Source organism: Gouania willdenowi, chromosome 9 (assembly GCF_900634775.1).
Source record: "Gouania willdenowi chromosome 9, fGouWil2.1, whole genome shotgun sequence".
Classification (NCBI taxonomy): domain Eukaryota; kingdom Metazoa; phylum Chordata; class Actinopteri; order Blenniiformes; family Gobiesocidae; genus Gouania; species Gouania willdenowi.
This window is the reverse complement of record NC_041052.1, coordinates 8777721-8799917: the sequence shown is the minus strand read 5'-3', so window position 1 is coordinate 8799917 and position 22197 is coordinate 8777721. Positions and strand designations below refer to the sequence as shown.

Genomic DNA, 22197 nt, shown 5'->3' with positions numbered 1-22197 from the left:
GTCTAATGATGGTCCTAACTCAATTTTTTTTTTTTTGAAATTTTTGAAAAAATATGCCTTGCTATAGCCTTACTTTTAATTTTGGCTGATTTTTGTTTTTGTCATTTTTTGTGCCTTACTGCTTTCTTAGCCCTGTTTAAGCATGTGCATTATATTTGCCGTAGTTTTTAGGGTCTAATGATGGTCCTAACTCATTTTTTTTTTTTTTGAAATTTTTGAAAAAATATGCCTTGCTATAGCCTTACTTTTAATTTTGGCTGATTTTTGTTTTTGTCATTTTTTGTGCCTTACTGCTTTCTTAGCCCTGTTTAAGTACATTCATTATATTTGCCGTAGTTTTTAGGGTCTAATGATGGTCCTAACTCAATTTTTTTTTTTTTGAAATTTTTGAAAAAAATGCCCTACTATAGCCTTACCTCTGATTTTGGCTGATTTTTGTTTTTTGTCATTTTTTGTGCCTTACTGCTTTCTTAGCCCTGTTTAAGTACTTGCATTATATTTGCAGTAGTTTTTAGGGTCTAATGATGGTCCTAACTCAATTTTTTTTTTTTTTAAATTTTTGAAAAAATATGCTTTGCTATAGCCTTACTTTTAATTTTGGCTGATTTTTGTTTTTGTCATTTTTTGTGCCTTACTGCTTTCTTATCCCTGATTAAGCATGTGCATTATATTTGCAGTAGTTTTTAGGGTCTAATGATGGTCCTAACTCAATTTTTTTTTTTTTGAAATTTTTGAAAAAGTATGCCTTGCTATAGCCTTACTTTTATTTTTGGCTGATTTTTGTCATTTTTTGTGCCTTACTGCTTTCTTAGCCCTGATTAAGCATGTGCATTATATTTGCAGTAGTTTTTAGGGTCTAATGATGGTCCTAACTCATTTTTATTTTTTTTGAAATTTTTGAAAAAATATGCCTTGCTATAGCCTTACTTTTAATTTTGGCTGATTTTTGTTTTTGTCATTTTTTGTGCCTTACTGCTTTCGTAGCCCTGATTAAGCATGTGCATTATATTTGCAGTAGTTTTTAGGGTCTAATGATGGTCCTAACTCAATTTTTTTTTTTTGGAAATTTTTGAAAAATATGCCTTGCTATAGCCTTACTTTTAATTTTGGCTGATTTTTGTTTTTTGTCATTTTTTGTGCCTTACTGCTTTCTTATCCCTGATTAAGCATGTGCATTATATTTGCAGTAGTTTTTAGGGTCTAATGATGGTCCTAACTCATTTTTTTTTTTTTGAAATTTTTGAAAAAATATGCCTTGCTATAGCCTTACTTTTAATTTTGGTTGATTTTTGTTTTTTGTCATTTTTTGTGCCTTACTGTTTCTTAGCCCTGATTAAGCATGTGCATTATATTTGCAGTAGTTTTTAGGGTCTAATGATGGTCCTAACTCAATTTTTTTTTTTTGGAAATTTTTGAAAAAAATGCCTTGCTATAGCCTTACTTTTAATTTGGAGTGATTTTTGTTTTTTTGTCATTTTTTGAGTCTTTACTGCTTTTTTAGCCCTGTTTAAGTACATTCATTATATTTGCAGTAGTTTTTAGGGTCTAATGATTGTCCTAACTCATTTTCTTTTTTTTTTTTTTTAAAAAAAAAAAAAAAATTATGATTTACTGTAAGGCATAAAAATGGAAAAAATTGGGATTTTTTTTCTTTTTCTGAGATAAAGCTATTATAAGACCTTAAAAACAAGTACAAATACAATGAGCACACTTAAACTATGGTGAAAATGCAGTGAGGCATGAAAAATGAGAAAAATTTGAAAATCTCCCAAATTTCAGAGGTAAGGCTATATTAAGGCATAAAAAGGTAAAAAAGTTGGAAAATTTTTTCTGAGATAAGGCTTTCACAAGACCCCTATAACTTTTTCAAAAACAATGTGAAGATGTAAACTATGGTGTCACTGCCTGATCTCGTCAGCTCTCCAATGAGCAGCAGGACCAAGCCTGGGTAGTAATTGAATGGGAGACCTCTTAGAATTCCAGGTCCCACAGTTTGCTTTCTTAGCCCCATTTAAGTATGTGCATTATATTTGCAGTAGTTTTTAGGGTCTAATGATGGTCCTAACTCAATTTTTTTTTTTTTGAAATTTTTGAAAAAATATGCCTACTTTTTTTATTTTGGCTGATTTTTGTTTTTTTGTCATTTTTTGTGCCTTACTGCTTTCTTAGCCCTGTTTAAGCATGTGCATTATATTTGCAGTAGTTTTTAGGGTCTAATGATGGCCCTTACTCAATTTTTTTTTTTTGAAATTTTTGAAAAAATATGCCTTGCTATAGCCTTACTTTTATTTTTGGCTGATTTTTGTTTTTTGTCATTTTTTTGTGCCTTACTGCTTTCTTAGCCCTGATTAAGCATGTGCATTATATTTGCAGTAGTTTTTAGGGTCTAATGATGGTCCTAACTCAATTTTTTTTTTTTTGAAATTTTTGAAAAAATATGCCTTGCTATAGCCTTACTTTTATTTTGGCTGAAATTATTTTTTTGTCATTTTTTGTGCCTTACTGCTTTCTTAGCCCTGATTAAGCATGTGCATTATATTTGCAGTAGTTTTTAGGGTCTAATGATGGTCCTAACTCAATTTTTTTTTTTTTGAAATTTTTGAAAAAATATGCCTTGCTATAGCCTTACTTTAATTTGGCTGATTTTTGTTTTTGTCATTTTTTGTGCCTTACTGCTTTCTTAGCCCTGATTAAGCATGTGCATTATATTTGCAGTAGTTTTTAGGGTCTAATGATGGTCCTAACTCAATTTTTTTTTTTGAAATTTTTGAAAAAATATGCCTTGCTATAGCCTTACTTTTTATTTTGGGTGAAAATAGTTTTTTTGTCATTTTTTGTGCCTTACTGCTTTCTTAGCCCTGTTTAAGTATGTGCATTATATTTGCAGTAGTTTTAAGGGTCTAATGATGGTCCTAACTCAATTTTTTTTTTTTTGAAATTTTTGAAAAAAATGCCTTGCTATAATCCTTACTTTTAATTTTGGCTGATTTTTGTTTTTTGTCATTTTTTGTGCCTTACTGCTTTCTTAGCCCTGTTTAAGCATGTGCATTATATTTGCAGTAGTTTTTAGGGTCTAATGATGGTCCTAACTCAATTTTTTTTTTTTGAAATTTTTGAAAAAATATGCCTTGCTATAGCCTTACTTTTAATTTTGGCTGATTTTTGTTTTTTGTCATTTTTTGTGCCTTACTGCTTTCTTAGCCCTGTTTAAGCATGTGCATTATATTTGCAGTAGTTTTTAGGGTCTAATGATGGTCCTAACTCAATTTTTTTTTTTTTGAAATTTTGAAAAAATATGCCTTGCTATAGCCTTACTTTTAATTTTGGCTGATTTTTGTTTTTTGTCATTTTTTGTGCCTTACTGCTTTCTTAGCCCTTTTTAAGCATGTGCATTATATTTGCAGTAGTTTTTAGGGTCTAATGATGGTCCTAACTCAATTTTTTTTTTTTTGAAATTTTTGAAAAAATATGCCTTGCTATAGCCTTACTTTTAATTTTGGCTGATTTTTGTTTTTTGTCATTTTTTGTGCCTTACTGCTTTCTTATCCCTGATTAAGCATGTGCATTATATTTGCAGTAGTTTTTAGGGTCTAATGATGGTCCTAACTCAATTTTTTTTTTTTGAAATTTTTGAAAAAATATGCCTTGCTATAGCCTTACTTTTAATTTTGGCTGATTTTGTTTTTGTCATTTTTTGTGCCTTACTGCTTTCTTAGCCCTGTTTAAGCATGTGCATTATATTTGCCGTAGTTTTTAGGGTCTAATGATGGTCCTAACTCAATTTTTTTTTTTTTGAAATTTTTGAAAAAAGTGCCCTACTATAGCCTTACCTCTGATTTTGGCTGATTTTTTTTTTTGTCATTTTTTGTGCCTTACTGCTTTCTTAGCCCTGTTTAAGTACTTGCATTATATTTGCAGTAGTTTTTAGGGTCTAATGATGGTCCTAACTCAATTTTTTTTTTTTTTAATTTTTGAAAAAAATGCCTTGCTATAGTCTTACTTTTAAATTTGGCTGATTTTTGTTTTTTTGTCATTTTTTGTGCCTTACTGCTTTCTTAGCCCTGTTTAAGTACATTCATTATATTTGCAGTAGTTTTTAGGGTCTAATGATGGTCCTAACTCAATTTTTTTTTTTTTGAAATTTTTGAAAAAATATGCCTTGCTATAGCCTTACTTTTAATTTTGGCTGATTTTTGTTTTTTGTCATTTTTTTGTGCCTTACTGCTTTCTTAGCCCTGTTTAAGCATGTGCATTATATTTGCAGTAGTTTTTAGGGTCTAATGATGGTCCTAACTCAATTTTTTTTTTTTGAAATTTTTGAAAAAATATGCCTTGCTATAGCCTTACTTTTATTTTGGCTGATTTTTGTTTTTTGTCATTTTTTGTGCCTTACTGCTTTCTTATCCCTGATTAAGCATGTGCATTATATTTGCAGTAGTTTTTAGGGTCTAATGATGGTCCTAACTCAATTTTTTTTTTTTTGAAATTTTTGAAAAAGTATGCCTTGCTATAGCCTTACTTTTATTTTGGCTGATTTTTGTCATTTTTTGTGCCTTACTGCTTTCTTAGCCCTGATTAAGCATGTGCATTATATTTGCAGTAGTTTTTAGGGTCTAATGATGGTCCTAACTCAATTTTTTTTTTTTTGAAATTTTTGAAAAAATATGCCTTGCTATAGCCTTACTTTTAATTTTGGCTGATTTTTGTTTTTGTCATTTTTTGTGCCTTACTGCTTTCTTAGCCCTGATTAAGCATGTGCATTATATTTGCAGTAGTTTTTAGGGTCTAATGATGGTCCTAACTCAATTTTTTTTTTTTGGAAATTTTTGAAAAATATGCCTTGCTATAGCCTTACTTTTAATTTTGGCTGATTTTTTTTTTTTGTCATTTTTTGTGCCTTACTGCTTTCTTATCCCTGATTAAGCATGTGCATTATATTTGCAGTAGTTTTTAGGGTCTAATGATGGTCCTAACTCAATTTTTTTTTTTTTGAAATTTTTGAAAAAATATGCCTTACTTTTAATTTTGGCTGATTTTTGTTTTTTTGTCATTTTTTGTGCCTTACTGCTTTCTTAGCCCTGATTAAGCATGTGCATTATATTTGCAGTAGTTTTTAGGGTCTAATGATGGTCCTAACTCAATTTTTTTTTTTTGAAATTTTTGAAAAAATATGCCTTGCTATAGCCTTACTTTTAATTTTGGCTGATTTTTGTTTTTTGTCATTTTTTGTGCCTTACTGCTTTCTTAGCCCTGTTTAAGCATGTGCATTATATTTGCAGTAGTTTTTAGGGTCTAATGATGGCCCTTACTCAATTTTTTTTTTTTTGAAATTTTTGAAAAAATATGCCTTGCTATAGCCTTACTTTTATTTTTGGCTGATTTTTGTTTTTTGTCATTTTTTGTGCCTTACTGCTTTCTTAGCCCTGATTAAGCATGTGCATTATATTTGCAGTAGTTTTTAGGGTCTAATGATGGTCCTAACTCAATTTTTTTTTTTTTGAAATTTTTGAAAAATATGCCTTGCTATAGCCTTACTTTCAATTTTGGGTGATTTAGGATTTTTGTCATTTTTTGTGCCTTACTGCTTTCTTAGCCCTGTTTAAGCATGTGCATTATATTTGCAGTAGTTTTTAGGGTCTAATGATGGTCCTAACTCAATTTTTTTTTTTTGGAAATTTTTGAAAAAAATGCCTTGCTATAGCCTTACCCCTGATTTTTGTTTTTTGTCATTTTTTGTGCCTTACTGCTTTCTTAGCCCTGTTTAAGCATGTGCATTATATTTGCAGTAGTTTTTAGGGTCTAATGATGGTCCTAACTCAATTTTTTTTTTTTTGAAATTTTTGAAAAAATATGCCTTGCTATAGCCTTACTTTTAATTTTGGCTGATTTTTGTTTTTTGTCATTTTTTGTGCCTTACTGCTTTCTTAGCCCTGTTTAAGCATGTGCATTATATTTGCAGTAGTTTTTAGGGTCTAATGATGGTCCTAACTCAATTTTTTTTTTTTGAAATTTTTGAAAAAATATGCCTTGCTATAGCCTTACTTTTATTTTGGCTGATTTTTGTTTTTTGTCATTTTTTGTGCCTTACTGCTTTCTTAGCCCTGATTAAGCATGTGCATTATATTTGCAGTAGTTTTTAGGGTCTAATGATGGTCCTAACTCAATTTTTTTTTTTTGAAATTTTTGAAAAAATATGCCTTGCTATAGCCTTACTTTTAATTTTGGCTGATTTTTGTTTTTGTCATTTTTTGTGCCTTACTGCTTTCTTAGCCCTGATTAAGCATGTGCATTATATTTGCAGTAGTTTTTAGGGTCTAATGATGGTCCTAACTCAATTTTTTTTTTTTTGAAATTTTTGAAAAAATATGCCTTGCTATAGCCTTACTTTTAATTTTGGCTGATTTTTGTTTTTTGTCATTTTTTGTGCCTTACTGCTTTCTTATCCCTGATTAAGCATGTGCATTATATTTGCAGTAGTTTTTAGGGTCTAATGATGGTCCTAACTCAATTTTTTTTTTTTTGAAATTTTTGAAAAAATATGCCTTGCTATAGCCTTACTTTTAATTTTGGCTGATTTTTGTTTTTTGTCATTTTTTGTGCCTTACTGCTTTCTTAGCCCTGTTTAAGCATGTGCATTATATTTGCAGTAGTTTTTAGGGTCTAATGATGGTCCTAACTCAATTTTTTTTTTTTGGAAATTTTTGAAAAATATGCCTTGCTATAGCCTTACTTTTAATTTTGGCTGATTTTTGTTTTTTGTCATTTTTTGTGCCTTACTGCTTTCTTAGCCCTGTTTAAGCATGTGCATTATATTTGCAGTAGTTTTTAGGGTCTAATGATGGTCCTAACTCAATTTTTTTTTTTTTGAAATTTTTGAAAAAATATGCCTTGCTATAGCCTTACTTTTAATTTTGGCTGATTTTTGTTTTTTGTCATTTTTTGTGCCTTACTGCTTTCTTAGCCCTGATTAAGCATGTGCATTATATTTGCAGTAGTTTTTAGGGTCTAATGATGGTCCTAACTCAATTTTTTTTTTTTGAAATTTTTGAAAAAATATGCCTTGCTATAGCCTTCCTTTTATTTTGGCTGATTTTTGTTTTTTGTCATTTTTTGTGCCTTACTGCTTTCTTAGCCCTGATTAAGCATGTGCATTATATTTGCAGTAGTTTTTAGGGTCTAATGATGGTCCTAACTCAATTTTTTTTTTTTTAAATTTTTGAAAAAATATGCCTTGCTATAGCCTTACTTTTAATTTTGGCTGATTTTTGTTTTTTGTCATTTTTTGTGCCTTACTGCTTTCTTATCCTTGATTAAGCATGTGCATTATATTTGCAGTAGTTTTTAGGGTCTAATGATGGTCCTAACTCAATTTTTTTTTTTTTGAAATTTTTGAAAAAATATGCCTTGCTATAGCCTTACTTTTAATTTTGGCTGATTTTTGTTTTTTGTCATTTTTTGTGCCTTACTGCTTTCTTAGCCCTGTTTAAGCATGTGCATTATATTTGCAGTAGTTTTTAGGGTCTAATGATGGTCCTAACTCAATTTTTTTTTTTTGGAAATTTTTGAAAAAATGCCTTGCTATAGCCTTACCTCTGATTTTTGTTTTTTGTCATTTTTTTTGCCTTACTGCTTTCTTAGCCCTGTTTAAGCATGTGCATTATATTTGCAGTAGTTTTTAGGGTCTAATGATGGTCCTAACTCAATTTTTTTTTTTTTGAAATTTTTGAAAAAATATGCCTTGCTATAGCCTTACTTTTAATTTGGCGGATTTTTGTTTTTTTGTCATTTTTTGTGCCTTACTGCTTTCTTAGCCCTGTTTAAGCATGTGCATTATATTTGCAGTAGTTTTTAGGGTCTAATGATGGTCCTAACTCAATTTTTTTTTTTTGAAATTTTTGAAAAAATATGCCTTGCTATAGCCTTACTTTTATTTTTGGCTGATTTTTGTTTTTTGTCATTTTTTGTGCCTTACTGCTTTCTTAGCCCTGATTAAGCATGTGCATTATATTTGCAGTAGTTTTTAGGGTCTAATGATGGTCCTAACTCAATTTTTTTTTTTTGAAATTTTTGAAAAAATATGCCTTGCTATAGCCTTACTTTTAATTTTGGCTGATTTTTGTTTTTTGTCATTTTTGTGACTTACTGCTTTCTTAGCCCTGTTTAAGCGTGTGCATTATATTTGCAGTAGTTTTTATGGTCTAATGATGGCCCTTACTCAATTTTTTTTTTTTTGAAATTTTTGAAAAAATATGCCTTGCTATAGCCTTACTTTTAATTTTGGCTGATTTTTGTTTTTTGTCATTTTTTGTGCCTTACTGCTTTCTTAGCCCTGTTTAAGCATGTGCATTATATTTGCCGTAGTTTTTAGGGTCTAATGATGGTCCTAACTCAATTTTTTTTTTTTTTTAATTTTTGAAAAAAATGCCTTGCTATAGTCTTACTTTTAATTTTGGCTTATTTTTGTTTTTTGTCATTTTTTGTGCCTTACTGCTTTCTTAGCCCTGTTTAAGCATGTGCATTATATTTGCCGTAGTTTTTAGGGTCTAATGATGGTCCTAACTCAATTTTTTTTTTTTTGAAATTTTTGAAAAAAGTGCCCTACTATAGCCTTACCTCTGATTTTGGCTGATTTTTGTTTTTTGTCATTTTTTGTGCCTTACTGCTTTCTTAGCCCTGTTTAAGTACTTGCATTATATTTGCAGTAGTTTTTAGGGTCTAATGATGGTCCTAACTCAATTTTTTTTTTTTTTAATTTTTGAAAAAAATGCCTTGCTATAGTCTTACTTTTAAATTTGGCTGATTTTTGTTTTTTGTCATTTTTTGTGCCTTACTGCTTTCTTAGCCCTGTTTAAGTACATTCATTATATTTGCAGTAGTTTTTAGGGTCTAATGATGGTCCTAACTCAATTTTTTTTTTTTTGAAATTTTTGAAAAAATATGCCTTGCTATAGCCTTACTTTTAATTTTGGCTGATTTTTGTTTTTTGTCATTTTTTGTGCCTTACTGCTTTCTTAGCCCTGTTTAAGTACTTGCATTATATTTGCAGTAGTTTTTAGGGTCTAATGATGGTCCTAACTCAATTTTTTTTTTTTTGAAATTTTTGAAAAAATATGCCTTGCTATAGCCTTACTTTTAATTTTGGCTGATTTTTGTTTTTGTCATTTTTTGTGCCTTACTGCTTTCTTATCCCTGATTAAGCATGTGAATTATATTTGCAGTAGTTTTTAGGGTCTAATGATGGTCCTAACTCAATTTTTTTTTTTTTTAAATTTTTGAAAAAGTATGCCTTGCTATAGCCTTACTTTTATTTTTGGCTGATTTTTGTTTTTTGTCATTTTTTGTGCCTTACTGCTTTCTTAGCCCTGATTAAGCATGTGCATTATATTTGCAGTAGTTTTTAGGGTCTAATGATGGTCCTAACTCATTTTTTTTTTTTTTGAAATTTTTGAAAAAATATGCCTTGCTATAGCCTTACTTTTAATTTTGGCTGATTTTTGTTTTTGTCATTTTTTGTGCCTTACTGCTTTCTTAGCCCTGATTAAGCATGTGCATTATATTTGCAGTAGTTTTTAGGGTCTAATGATGGTCCTAACTCAATTTTTTTTTTTTGGAAATTTTTGAAAAATATGCCTTGCTATAGCCTTACTTTTAATTTTGGCTGATTTTTTTTTTTTGTCATTTTTTGTGCCTTACTGCTTTCTTATCCCTGATTAAGCATGTGCATTATATTTGCAGTAGTTTTTAGGGTCTAATGATGGTCCTAACTCAATTTTTTTTTTTTTGAAATTTTTGAAAAAATATGCCTTGCTATAGCCTTACTTTTAATTTTGGCTGATTTTTGTTTTTTGTCATTTTTTGTGACTTACTGCTTTCTTAGCCCTGATTAAGCATGTGCATTATATTTGCAGTAGTTTTTAGGGTCTAATGATGGTCCTAACTCAATTTTTTTTTTTTGGAAATTTTTGAAAAAAATGCCTTGCTATAGCCTTACTTTTAATTTTGGCTGATTTTTGTTTTTTGTCATTTTTTGTGCCTTACTGTTTTCTTAGCCCTGTTTAAGTACATTCATTATATTTGCAGTAGTTTTTAGGGTCTAATGATGGTCCTAACTCAATTTTTTTTTTTTTTAAATTTTTGAAAAAATATGCCTTGCTATAGCCTTACTTTTAATTTTGGCTGATTTTTGTTTTTTGTCATTTTTGTGACTTACTGCTTTCTTAGCCCTGTTTAAGCGTGTGCATTATATTTGCAGTAGTTTTTAGGGTCTAATGATGGTCCTAACTCAATTTTTTTTTTTTTGAAATTTTTGAAAAAATATGCCTTGCTATAGCCTTACTTTTAATTTTGGCTGATTTTTGTTTTTTGTCATTTTTTGTGACTTACTGCTTTCTTAGCCCTGATTAAGCATGTGCATTATATTTGCAGTAGTTTTTAGGGTCTAATGATGGTCCTAACTCAATTTTTTTTTTTTTGGAAATTTTTGAAAAAAATGCCTTGCTATAGCCTTACTTTTAATTTTGGCTGATTTTTGTTTTTTGTCATTTTTTGTGCCTTACTGTTTTCTTAGCCCTGTTTAAGTACATTCATTATATTTGCAGTAGTTTTTAGGGTCTAATGATGGTCCTAACTCAATTTTTATATATATATATATATATATATATATATATATATACCGTATTTATTGTATATAAAACATGTATAGCGTTTAGTGTTATAATTTCATAAATAGTGTGGTTGATTGCGTTTGAACATTTGAGCATTCAGAACCCATTTAAAAAGATTCCTCAGTTCACATTTAAGACCCCAACCCACAAGTTGAGAACCTGTTTTATTAAAGCTACTCCTCCCTTGTTTTTTAACGCCTGCGGCTACAGTGTGAAATCTTCTCCTGTGAGAATATAAACACTGTGAATGTCCTCCTGTGATCATCCAAGGTAGTAGAAGAGCTTCTGTCAAAAAGCGGCACCATGGGAATCGAGGCCGCCAAGGCCATAGCGGACGCTGCCATGTTGGGGGTGGCGAGCACAAACGTTCCACACATGGTAACATCAATTCACCACAATAAATTGTTAGTATATGGATCAAAATCAAGGAAAAGTTACAGTTTTCTTCTTCACTTTGTTTTCAGAAGCCGGATGAGTTTTATGAAGGCATCACGTTTGAGCATTTTGAACAGGTTGGTCTTCTGAGGTGAAAGTAACGGATTATTATTACTCACGTTACTGTAATTGAGTTGCTTAAATGGGTACTTTTTTATTATGGGTATTTCTTAACAGTAATTGTACTTGTAGTTAAGTATGTTTAAACAGAAGTAAAGTAATTCATTACATTTGTAAACCCAACCATTACTGAGTTAATTATATATATATATATATTTGTGTTTTAAAATGATTGTGAAACTACAAAAAAATGAAATGACCAGACAACAATCAAACTCATCACATCATAGCCGACCAATCAGATTCAACGTATTGCACCGCGCCAAAACGCGGTTATTTTCTCAGTTTAAAATAGAGTTCATAAATGAAGCTATATTTATGTGGAGGACAAGGAGTGCCACTATTAAATAAATAAATACACCGTTCATTAATTAATTAAATGGGTCAATAATTAATTAAATCCATTTTACATTTCATTTTCATTCTAAAATGTATAAAGTATAAATATTTCACTATTTATTTATTTATTTATTTATTTATTTATTTATTTCATGGTCTGGTTTTGCAGCACTTCATGAATTAATTTTATCAGTCAAACTCACTCGTCAAAGTCTGTGGGGGCGGGGTTTAACATCAATCCAGCCAAATCCATTGCTTTGGTCTTCACTCTTTCCAATCATGGCGGCTACGACAATGGAGGATGTGCATGAACTTTCCAGGGAGTTGGTGAGAGAGATTTCAGACTTCACTGAGAATGTAGAAGCAGGCCTATAGTACAAAACCAACGTACAGATTGTATAGCGCCACCCAGTGTATCAGAATAATGTTTACAAGCTCTGCATCAATCCATTGTCGGGGATCGATTTAGCTTGACTTGATGTGCAGGTAACCAATCAAGTGTTAGGAAAACGCCCCCACAGACTTTGAGGAGCGAGTTTGACTGACAAAATTCATTCATGAAGTGCTGCAACACAAGACCATGAAATAAATAAATAAATACTGAAATATGTATACTTCATACTTTTCAGAGTGAAAATAAAATGTAAAATGGATTTAATTAATTTAATAATTAATTATTGGTAGATTTAATTAATTATTTTTATTTTATTTTTTTTATTTTATTTATTTATTCAGTTTATTTCCGACATGGTTGCATTCACAGAAGTTTTGTTATTACTTTTTTTTTTTTTTTTTAAATAATCAACAATGTATTTATTTATTTAATTGTGGCACTCCTCACCCACCATATACTTAGAGCCTGACACTTTATTAATTTAATTAATTGGTGTTATTTTATTTAAAAAAAAAAAAAAAAAAAGGTTGTACATTTTGACAAACCTTTTTTTAATACAGATGCCTTTGTAGAAAATATATTAAGTAAATTCCATTTGTGCAAGATTTAATCTCTTGCTTTTTAAGTTTATACATGACATATTTACTGTATGCAAGGGAACCATGGCAGGATTTATTAAAAAATAATCGTGGAGGGTCAAAGTAACTATAGTAACTTACTTTGAGTACTATTTAATTGTGCTACTTTTTACTTACACGTGAGTATTTTATGTACAGCATACTTGTACTTGCGCTTGAGTACAGATTCAATCAAGTAACAGTACTTCTACTTGAGTACAGTAGGATACATTAGTACTCTTTACACCTCTGGTAATGTTTGTATTTTTCTTAGAAATAAATGTGCTGTTAATAAATCACTGGTAAACATTTGTTGTCTTTATTTACAGATCCTGAAAGGCCTGGAAATGGAAACCAGGATGCACATTCGCTTTATGGATGTAAACACAACAACAATGCGTTGTGGGAAATCTACTTCTTGAAGTTCTGGACACGCAGGAATGTAGACGTTGGACCTGAAAGCCAATAATCTTAACACTTTTGCACTAATGCATTTTTGAACAAGGACCTCTGGTAGACCGTTTATAATACATTTGTGCAGGAATCAATCAACTGCTCAAGTTATTTAAATGTCTTGTGTGAGTCCGCATCATGTGGGATGTTTAATTCACCAAACCCAACCCTTTCCCTGCTGTTTGGCCTTATAGTTCACGTACAACTCAGTTTAATTCAAACTGAGAAAAACAAGATACAATAGGCTCTAAATAGATATAGACCCTTTGATTGTAAACATTGTGATGTGTTTTGTTGGGCGGGGCTTAGCCTGGAGGCCATAGATATATACAAACACTAGAAGACTTACCCGCGCTGTCAGACAATGAGAGCGACACAGCAACGTGGCGGCCATCTTACCTCAGACGAGCGGCAATTTCAACTTGTACAAGCATCCTGTGTCATACCTACGTATAATAAGGTTTGTAATCAGGCAAAACGTTTGTAAATCTGTCAATATTTCATCGAGCTAAGGGTATTTTTGTTAAAGCTGATCACTCGTGTTCTAACAGCTACAGTAGAGCGCGTCAGAATATCAGAACATCAGTTGTCTGAGGTAAGATGGCCGCCGTTGAGTAACGCTGGCGAATCCCGCTTAAGTCATCTAGCATATATATATATATATATATATATATATATATATATATATATATATATATATATATATGATCTATGCTTTAGCCAGCGGCGTTTCCTGTTTTTGCTTTCAGCCACGTCACTAAGGTCTATTTTTCATTTATTTCCCTTTTGTTAAAAGTCGAATCACGATCTGAAAATGTTCATATTTTGTCACGGTCTGGATGGTTTTATTTAAAATATCATTAAATATAACCTAAAACCATCTAAACTACCTTAGAATACGAAACTATTATTTTATAAAGCATAAACCAAAAAAAAAAAAAGAAATGAAAAATCCCCAGTGGACACATTAAAAACTTTTTTGGATAGTTTTAACATTCTTTGTCATTTGTTAAAAAAAACATACTTGCAGGCCAGATTGGATGCTTTGCTTGCCTGATTTGGCCCACAGGCCACGTGTTTGACACCTCTGATCTAAATAGATTGATAAAGAATCAAATACAGTTTTAGATATGAAGTGATGCGGAGGTAAAAAAAAAAAAAGATGAACTCAATTCACATTGGTGAAAATAATTGTTTCTTATTATCTATTTGTAGGTCTTGGTTCCTGCTTCTTTATGTGACTTAAAACATCAATTATAACTTAATTTAGTACAATTTTACTAAATAAAAGTATTATCTGAAGTTGAGGATAAGGCCTTCAGTTGATTTAAGACGATCCCATTTAACACAATGAGTCACATTTTACTGAAAGCTAGAAATACCAAACAATTTTGTTGACAGTTTTATTGCTGAAACATTTCCGATATTTAAATGAAAATTATTCTTTTTAACAGAAACAAAAAAAAAAAACCTGTGCAAAGTTTCACTGTAGATAATGAGCCATGGATTGAGTTTCCATAGATGATTGGATCCTTGCTTAATCTATATATTGATCTAAATTTGATGGATCTTTACACTCTTACTATTCATGTGTGTGTGTCTGTGAGGTTAAACTTTGAGAACCAGCATGAGAAGAGAAAATTAAGAAAATGTTATTTTTGAATTAGTGCAAACCTGCCATTATATCATTTCTGTCATTTGCTTTCCTTTATGTTTTGAACTTTCTAGATTTCCTCCAGTTTTATGTATTAATCCAGAGTAAACGAACACTAACTCTCACTAATAAATTAACTGCAATGGCCCATTCTGAGAAAATGATTTGTAATATTTTGCCTTGTCATGATTGCTGATAGTTTTCCTTCTCAGCTAATTATTCTTAAAGAAATAAACATATATAAATATACATCTTCATTATTGTGTCAAAGCAGAACTGATAGACTGGATTACATTAGATCATATAAATGTATATCCCGAGTCATTTTTAATGATGAAATCCTCATTTAATCATGTGTTGGAGAACTTTTACTTACATTTGAAATATATTTCTAAAAAAAAAAAAAGTAATTGTTTTTGTAGTGAATAAATTAATAAATGAATGAAAAAAAATGTTTTGAACATTTAATCCCTACACTTCTACTACAAATACATAAATTTAAAAAAAAACATTAAAAGATTCTTGGTCAAATTGTCAATTTCTTTTTTACTAAGTCAAGTTATTTTTGTGAACGCTGCCTGATTTACAAACTGTCATTATTATTCCGTTTGTTGTGTTTTCACATTGTTTGCATTTCTGCAATTTTAAAGGATTAACACCAAAGAATGTCGATCATCCACTGAAAACTTTGTGTTTTCTGTTCAGTAGTATTCCCACTGTGAAAAATAGAAACGTTGACTTAACTTGAAAAAAAACGCGCAAACTTGTTGCTTTAAAAAAAACATATGTTGACTTGTGTTCTTTAAATATCAGACCAACCACAGTAAAGATAATTGGGGGGAAAAAGCCACATCAATTACATAGGGTTATTTTTCTCTAATGTCTAGTGCCGACGTGCAACGGGCGGCCCCCAAAATAAACACAAAATTACAGTAACATACACAAAAAACAGACTAATATAATAAAAAATAACTCCAAAAACACAAATTCCAAAAAATAGCCAGAAATCTATAAAACAAAAACATTAAAAATAAAAACCATTAAGAAAAAAATTTGTACAGGCAATTTTCATTAAATTTACATTTTCCCATATTTATACATTTAAAAAAAAAAAATTAACATTGCCATTCATTTTGAAAAGTGAGACTAATTATAATAATAAAATCATCATACTTACCTGTATGGGTTAAATTTTAAGACTTTTGAAACATTGATTTAAGACATTTTAATGACAATTAAGGCCTTATTTTTAGATTCATGAATTTAATGCCTTTTAAGACTTTTTAAGGATCAACGGGAACCCTGTATAATGTTTGGTATTTAATTGTAGTCCTATTTTTTAATTATCATAAAGCATCCGATCATTCCTTGTTTTTTCTAAAATATATGGATTTTTCTTTTCATATACATAGAAAAATAAATTCCAGACCCCAAACATCTTTTGAAACTCACTTTATAAGAAAACATTTGCACGAACTTAATGAATAACAAATTAAAAATAATAGATTTACACCTAATACATGACTGTTTGATTTAAAGATAATTTTTTTTAAAAAGCAGTTGGTGTAACCCAACCAACAGAGAGTCCAGGTCAAAGTGATGGATGAGATCCTGACAGGCGGTCGTAAGGAACGGCCAGGCTGATGTTGTAGTTGTAGCCATGTGACTCCACATAGTCTGACCTGCAGATGGGAAGAACTCCCTCCTGGTGGGATACGTCCTCAGAGAAGTCATAGTGGCAGATCACTCCCCGGTGTCTAAAGCACAAACACATTCACACTGAGGTCAAAAACACATGTATCAAGTTTCCTTTTCCCCCCAATAAGAAAACAGAAATGTTCTCAGATGTTTGTGTCTAAGAGGAACTGACAAAGGTGAGAACAGTTCACAAGACATTTTATAACATGCATTAAAGGTTTCTGGTGTTTCTTCACCAGACAAAGGGGACAGTGATTCAATTTTGGTCGAATTCGGATCATTTCTGTTTAGGCTCTAAAATAAACATCCCAGAAATGTGTTGGAAAGTCACTTTGGTAAAGTTTTTGGAGGCAAACACAAGAAAACACAGTAAGAATGAAGTAAAAACACATCTACTGTATGTATCCATCTACAGGACTCCACATCCCACAATGCAATGCGCAAAACTTTTCTGACTATATCAAGAAGAGAGAGTTTACAATGGAGATCAAAACAAACTTAAGAGCAGCAATTTAACTCTTTACAATTATGTTTTATTTATTGATCTATGAGGCCTACATATGGAGGTAGAATTGTGTCTTTATTATTCAATCAAAAAAAGTATTTTCAATATAAAAAAAAAAAATCACCTCAATCAAAATAAATTTGTGTCTATTATTCAATCAAATAAAGAAAACATTTCAATAATAATAAAAAAAAAATTAAATTAAAAAAACTTTTCAATCAAAGAAAATATTGCTCAAACGCAAATATTTGGGTCTCAAATTATTATTATTTTTTAACTTTGAAATAATATATTTTGGATTGAAGTTAAGGTATTTCGATTAAAAATATTTTTTTAATTAAATAATAAAGACAGAAATCGAACTACAAATGTAGGCCTCAGAGATCAATAATTATAAAATCATTTGCTCGGAAAAAAAGAAGAAAAAAAAAAGAAAAAAGAGTTGAAATTGCCACTTGATAGTTTGTTTTGATCTCCACTGTAAACAATCGCTTCTTGATACTTTTTTGATTGAATAATAAAGACACAAATCTACCTCCATACCTACACTATGTCTATCTGATTTCAAACATTATCATCTGTAGCAGCTTTAAACTATTTTGCTTAAAGGGCCCATGTTAAGCTAAATCAACTTTTCTGTGTTTTAAACATCATAAAGGTCTATTAGGGCTTCATACACATGTCCAAATTGTTTTTTCATTGATTCCCTCAATCATTAGTTAGAGGGTGATTTGCTCCTTTCTTACTGCAGGGTGAGCCCAAACACCTCGCTACAATTTGATGACGCGTTCCCACTTTGATGACTAATTTGACGCGGCACTGAGCTGGAGAAGCCACGCCTCCAGGAAGCTCCCTGCCGTGATTGACATGTAAACAGACACGCCCACAAAGGTGAGCATTTCAGCGTCCTTCGCGCAGTGCTATGTATGTATTTTCTACAGTCTATGTATGTACCGGCTAACGCCCCTCCCCCATGCTCTGTCTCATGTTTATAAAGCAGTATGAGCTCAGCTACGGAGTGGGTGTGAGGAGGAAGTCAGTGTCCCGTCTATAGACACGCCCACTCATGAATATGCAAAAGTTGGACACAAATCAGCCTGTTTGTGTAGAGTTACTTAGAAAGTGACTTTTCAGAGGCTAAAACTCTGGGAAAATAAACCTCAAATACTATTTTTTGGGGGTTTACCATTGAAGTGTTGGTCGAATTTTGTTTGAGGATAAAAAAACAGCGATTCTGTCGAGTACTTGGTGTGTGTGTGTGTGTATGTGTGCATGTGCGAATGGAGAGGCTGACCTGCGGTGAGCTGTCAGGTCGTCGTCAGTGATGCAGGCCCCCCGTGGAGACTTGTCATCGGGGATGTTGGCCGTTACCAAGGCGATGCTGGTGAAGCGTACGTGGCGCACAGGATGCCTGCGGTGAAGCCGGCGTTACCAAACCAACACAAACAACACATCTGTTGTCATATATCTATGTATACCTGTTGTGCATCTCCCACAGCTTGGCTCCCATCCTCAGCTCCCACACACACACCAGCCCTTCCCCCCCACCACTCACTATCTTCCAGTCGTCCGCCTGCACCGCAGTGACCCCCAGGTGGTGGGCGTACAGGGACGCCACGGAGGAGCCGGTTCTCAGGTCAAACACTCTCACCCTAAATCACAAAGAGTAAAACAAACAACAAGCACCGCTATTTAAACTACTGGCTCTTCTTCTATGGAGGTACATTTGTGTCTATTTTTTAAATCAAACATAAATATTTTCAATTAAAGAAAAGATGATTGAATTATCTTTTTTAAATTTTATTTGAATACACTTTTTTGGATTAAAAACATTTTTATTGAAGTCATCTTTTTTGTATTTGGGCCATATTAAAAAGTTTACGACAATAAAAAAAATATACATATATATTCAATCAAATAAAAAAGTGTTCAAATCCAATTTCCCCTTCAGGGGATTAATAAAGTATCTATCTCAAATAATTGCATTTGAAATGTATAATAAAAATACATTTGTATGTGTATTATTCAATCAAAAAATAAAAGATTTTAAATCAAAAAATAAAAGATTTCAATTAAACAACTTATTTTCAAAAAAAGTTGAAGTCAAAAAAAATATTTTCAATAAAATAAAGTGTTCAAACAATTATTTAAGTCTCAAATATTTCTTTGTATTTTAACACTTTTTGATTAAAGACATTTTTTGATTGAATAATAAAGCCACAAATCTACCTCCATATTCTTCCAGCATTTGTGCTGAATCCATAGATTTCCATGCACAGTGCAGTGTGTCTGAGTGAATACTAAACTAAGTGAATACAATAGCATCAGTCATTCCCTGTTAGGCTTTTTGGATTTTACGAGCTGAAAGCAGAGGCAGGGATCTGATACAGAGAGGACAGTTTGTCAGAGCTGCATTCATTAGCAGACAAAGAGACCCTATTTGGGCTTTTTGGATGAAATGCCACAGGAGGAGCAGTAGAGCCTTCAGGGACACCAAAGAAAACAAAGGAAGAAAAGATAGGAGTGGATGAATGCTAACAACAACATTTAATACATGTGTATGTTTGGTTTTTTTAAGTTAAAAATAAAAAAGACTGTTTTGGAAAATGTCAGCTAGACGTCTAATAAGAACCTAAAACAGGACCAAAGATAAAGACTAAAGTGTTTTAATGGCAAGCAGCCAGCACACATAACTAGATTGTGTTTTATTATTCTTTTCTTTTTTTTAGATTCAGCCTTAAAGGAAAAATACATCAATAACATAAACTATAGCATCAAAAGTAATAGGTGACGTAAGATGACTGCATATCAGTGTACTAAACAAGGCTTGTGATTTAATATTTGATAAATAAAATCAAAAATGTCAATTTTAATCACAGCGGTAGCCAAAAAAATGTGATTGTCTGATCCGAGAGTCACATTATAGACATTCATGTTAACATTTCTCTTAGAGAGCTCTTGTTTGAAACCTCCAGCAAGCACAAAATGTCCTTTGTACCATGAGTGTCAGTTATCTGGATCAGTAATCCTGATCATGGTACCATAATCATTCACATTAGTAATGATACAGTAAGTCCAAATGTGAGGACACCCCATTTATTTATTTTTTTTAAATTGCAATAAAATTATCAACTTTTTTCAATTTCAACAATGATAAGGATTTTTTGATTTTTGAAACTGATCCAGAATCTGCATAATGAACTGGATCCACTGGATTGAAATATTGCCTCCTTGGCGGAGGTAAAAATGACTAATCCGAGCATCAGTACAGGAAAGAACAAAGGCTTTTGTGTGTTTGTTGTTGTTTTGTGTATTTTTGTTGTGTTTTTCTGGCATTTTTGTACATTTTGTTGTTGATTTATGCGTTTTCGTCATTTTGCTGTGTTTTTGAACACATTTTTGGGTATTTTAGTTTAATTATTTAGTTTTTGCAGTCATCTTGTGATTTTAGAGTAATTTTGAGTATATTTTGCAGTTTTTTGCAGTTTTCTTTGTGTATTTGATGTTATTTTTGTGTTTACTTTGGGGCTGCACCAAAATTAGAAGAAAGTCGCAAGTGGCCCCTGGCCGCCAGATGTCCATGTCTGTTGTAGAGCAACTTGTGTGACCTGCACACACGTTCCTTCTGACCTAAAACTGACGACTTTAGGATGAATTAAAAAAAAATAAATAATAATAATAATAATAGCACATGTGCAAGTGCTCTTAAAGGCTCTTTATTATGCAACACGATGGCAATGGGTGAGATCAAGCAAATGGAACACATTTATGGATATTCAGTCATCCGTTGTAGCAATATTTAACTTACTTCCTTACTCAGATTCCATTCATGTAACTATTTATTATTAATGTCTAACAGTCTGACTAAAAGGAAAACTAAGAACGGAACCTCACTATTCCAGATTATACTACATCAGTTAAAAAGTCACAATCTCTGCTAAGTACCGATAGTTGTAAATTGGAATATTAAGTAAATCTAACTCATATGGAGTCATATTTTCCCCTATACAGTTGGAAATAAGAGTTCATTACTTGCAATATCATCTTTATACATAAAAACATCACTTTTTTTAAGTTTGTTTCCAATCAAAAGTGATGAAAAATAATCTTATTAAAATTATTTCCCTAAAACTTGAAGCTTTAGCCAAACCTTTAGTATGAAACTTTCCATATTTGACCCTGGGTGATAATCTGAGGTAATATCACCCGCTGATGTGAGAGTTAGAAGAACATCATATAACCCAACGATTACTACAATCATTCACATGGCTGATTTTTAAGTCTTCATTGTGGCTGAAAATGGGAGCAGAGTTTTCACCTGCTGGGCTTCATCATCTTCCTGAGCCCAGGGGAACCTCGGCTCCATCTGTCGTTGTTGTGGCTTTATTGCAGCTGAAAGCATCCAGGACATGACTCCATCCAATCCTTCATTATCGTAATTAAATCACTGTAGAGACTCGGACACATTTCAATCTTGCTTCCAAACTTTTTAAAAAAGGAATTAAATGTTAATGGTTAAACGAGCGTTCAGGGATTGTTGTGTGTGGGTTTTTGTTGCCTGTCTGATGGCATAAGGTGGCGGCGGCACATGTTTAAACAATGAAGGCTGGGCAGTATTGGCAGGAGGCAGGAAACCATAAATCTTAGGTAAGGAGCGGCTCTGGATTGGTGAACCGTGTATAATCTCCTGAGGAAAACTCTTAATGTCTTTTTCGGTTTGTGGCTCAACTTGTGTTTGATTAAGAAACATAATATTTTGCCAAATTCTGTGAAAATCTTTCAATAGCAGTTGTATTAGCTGCTACCATTCAACTCCTGAGTTCAATGTGCAGGATTGAGAAGTTATGTTATATAAATCAAGTCCATTTACCATTAAAAATTTCATTTGTTTCATTGTTTCCATTTGTATAGGGGTCTATAGGACGAAGGAGGGACTGATACACATTAATGTATATGAATGACCACCGGCAGTAGACCATAGTAAGACTAGTTAGGTATTTTTTCGCATTTCAAAAGAATTATACATAAACATATATTTCTCAGAAACTCCGGATATCAACTTTAGCTGAGGTATCATTGAAATTATGAAATCCTGGATGCTACGTGGTTAAACAAGAGGGAGTCAGGCTTGACTTTGCATGGAGAAGAACAGGGCCTCACCTCTTCTGTATTAAACAAGATATTTACGAGCTGGAAGTAAGAAAAGAAACAATGACCGTCTACGGCGTTGATGCACATCAGCAGAACCTATGGATCTGTGCTTAAGTCCCACTGAGTAAAGTAAGCAGTGCTGCAGTATCTTTTTTTTAGATATCCAT

At 31.8% G+C, this 22197-nt stretch overlaps 2 protein-coding genes across 2 annotated transcripts in view; one reads left to right on the top strand and one right to left on the bottom strand.

The window, feature by feature from the left end:
- The window catches only part of tesca (tescalcin a), a 30073-nt gene extending 15551 nt beyond the window's left edge, over positions 1–14522 (top strand). The window contains exons 6-8 of the mRNA XM_028458503.1: positions 10935–11042; positions 11129–11176; positions 12899–14522. Coding sequence (XP_028314304.1) covers positions 10935–11042; positions 11129–11176; positions 12899–12991 — 249 coding nt within the window. The 3' untranslated portion in view covers positions 12992–14522. The remainder of the gene's footprint in view (positions 1–10934; positions 11043–11128; positions 11177–12898) is intronic.
- Positions 14523–16112: 1590 nt separating this feature from the next.
- The window catches only part of fbxw8 (F-box and WD repeat domain containing 8), a 28701-nt gene continuing 22616 nt past the window's right edge, over positions 16113–22197 (bottom strand). Inside the window, exons 9-11 of the mRNA XM_028458296.1 lie at positions 18358–18531; positions 18174–18290; positions 16113–16433 (exon numbers count right to left, since the gene is read on the bottom strand). Coding sequence (XP_028314097.1) covers positions 16268–16433; positions 18174–18290; positions 18358–18531 — 457 coding nt within the window. The 3' untranslated portion in view covers positions 16113–16267. The remainder of the gene's footprint in view (positions 16434–18173; positions 18291–18357; positions 18532–22197) is intronic.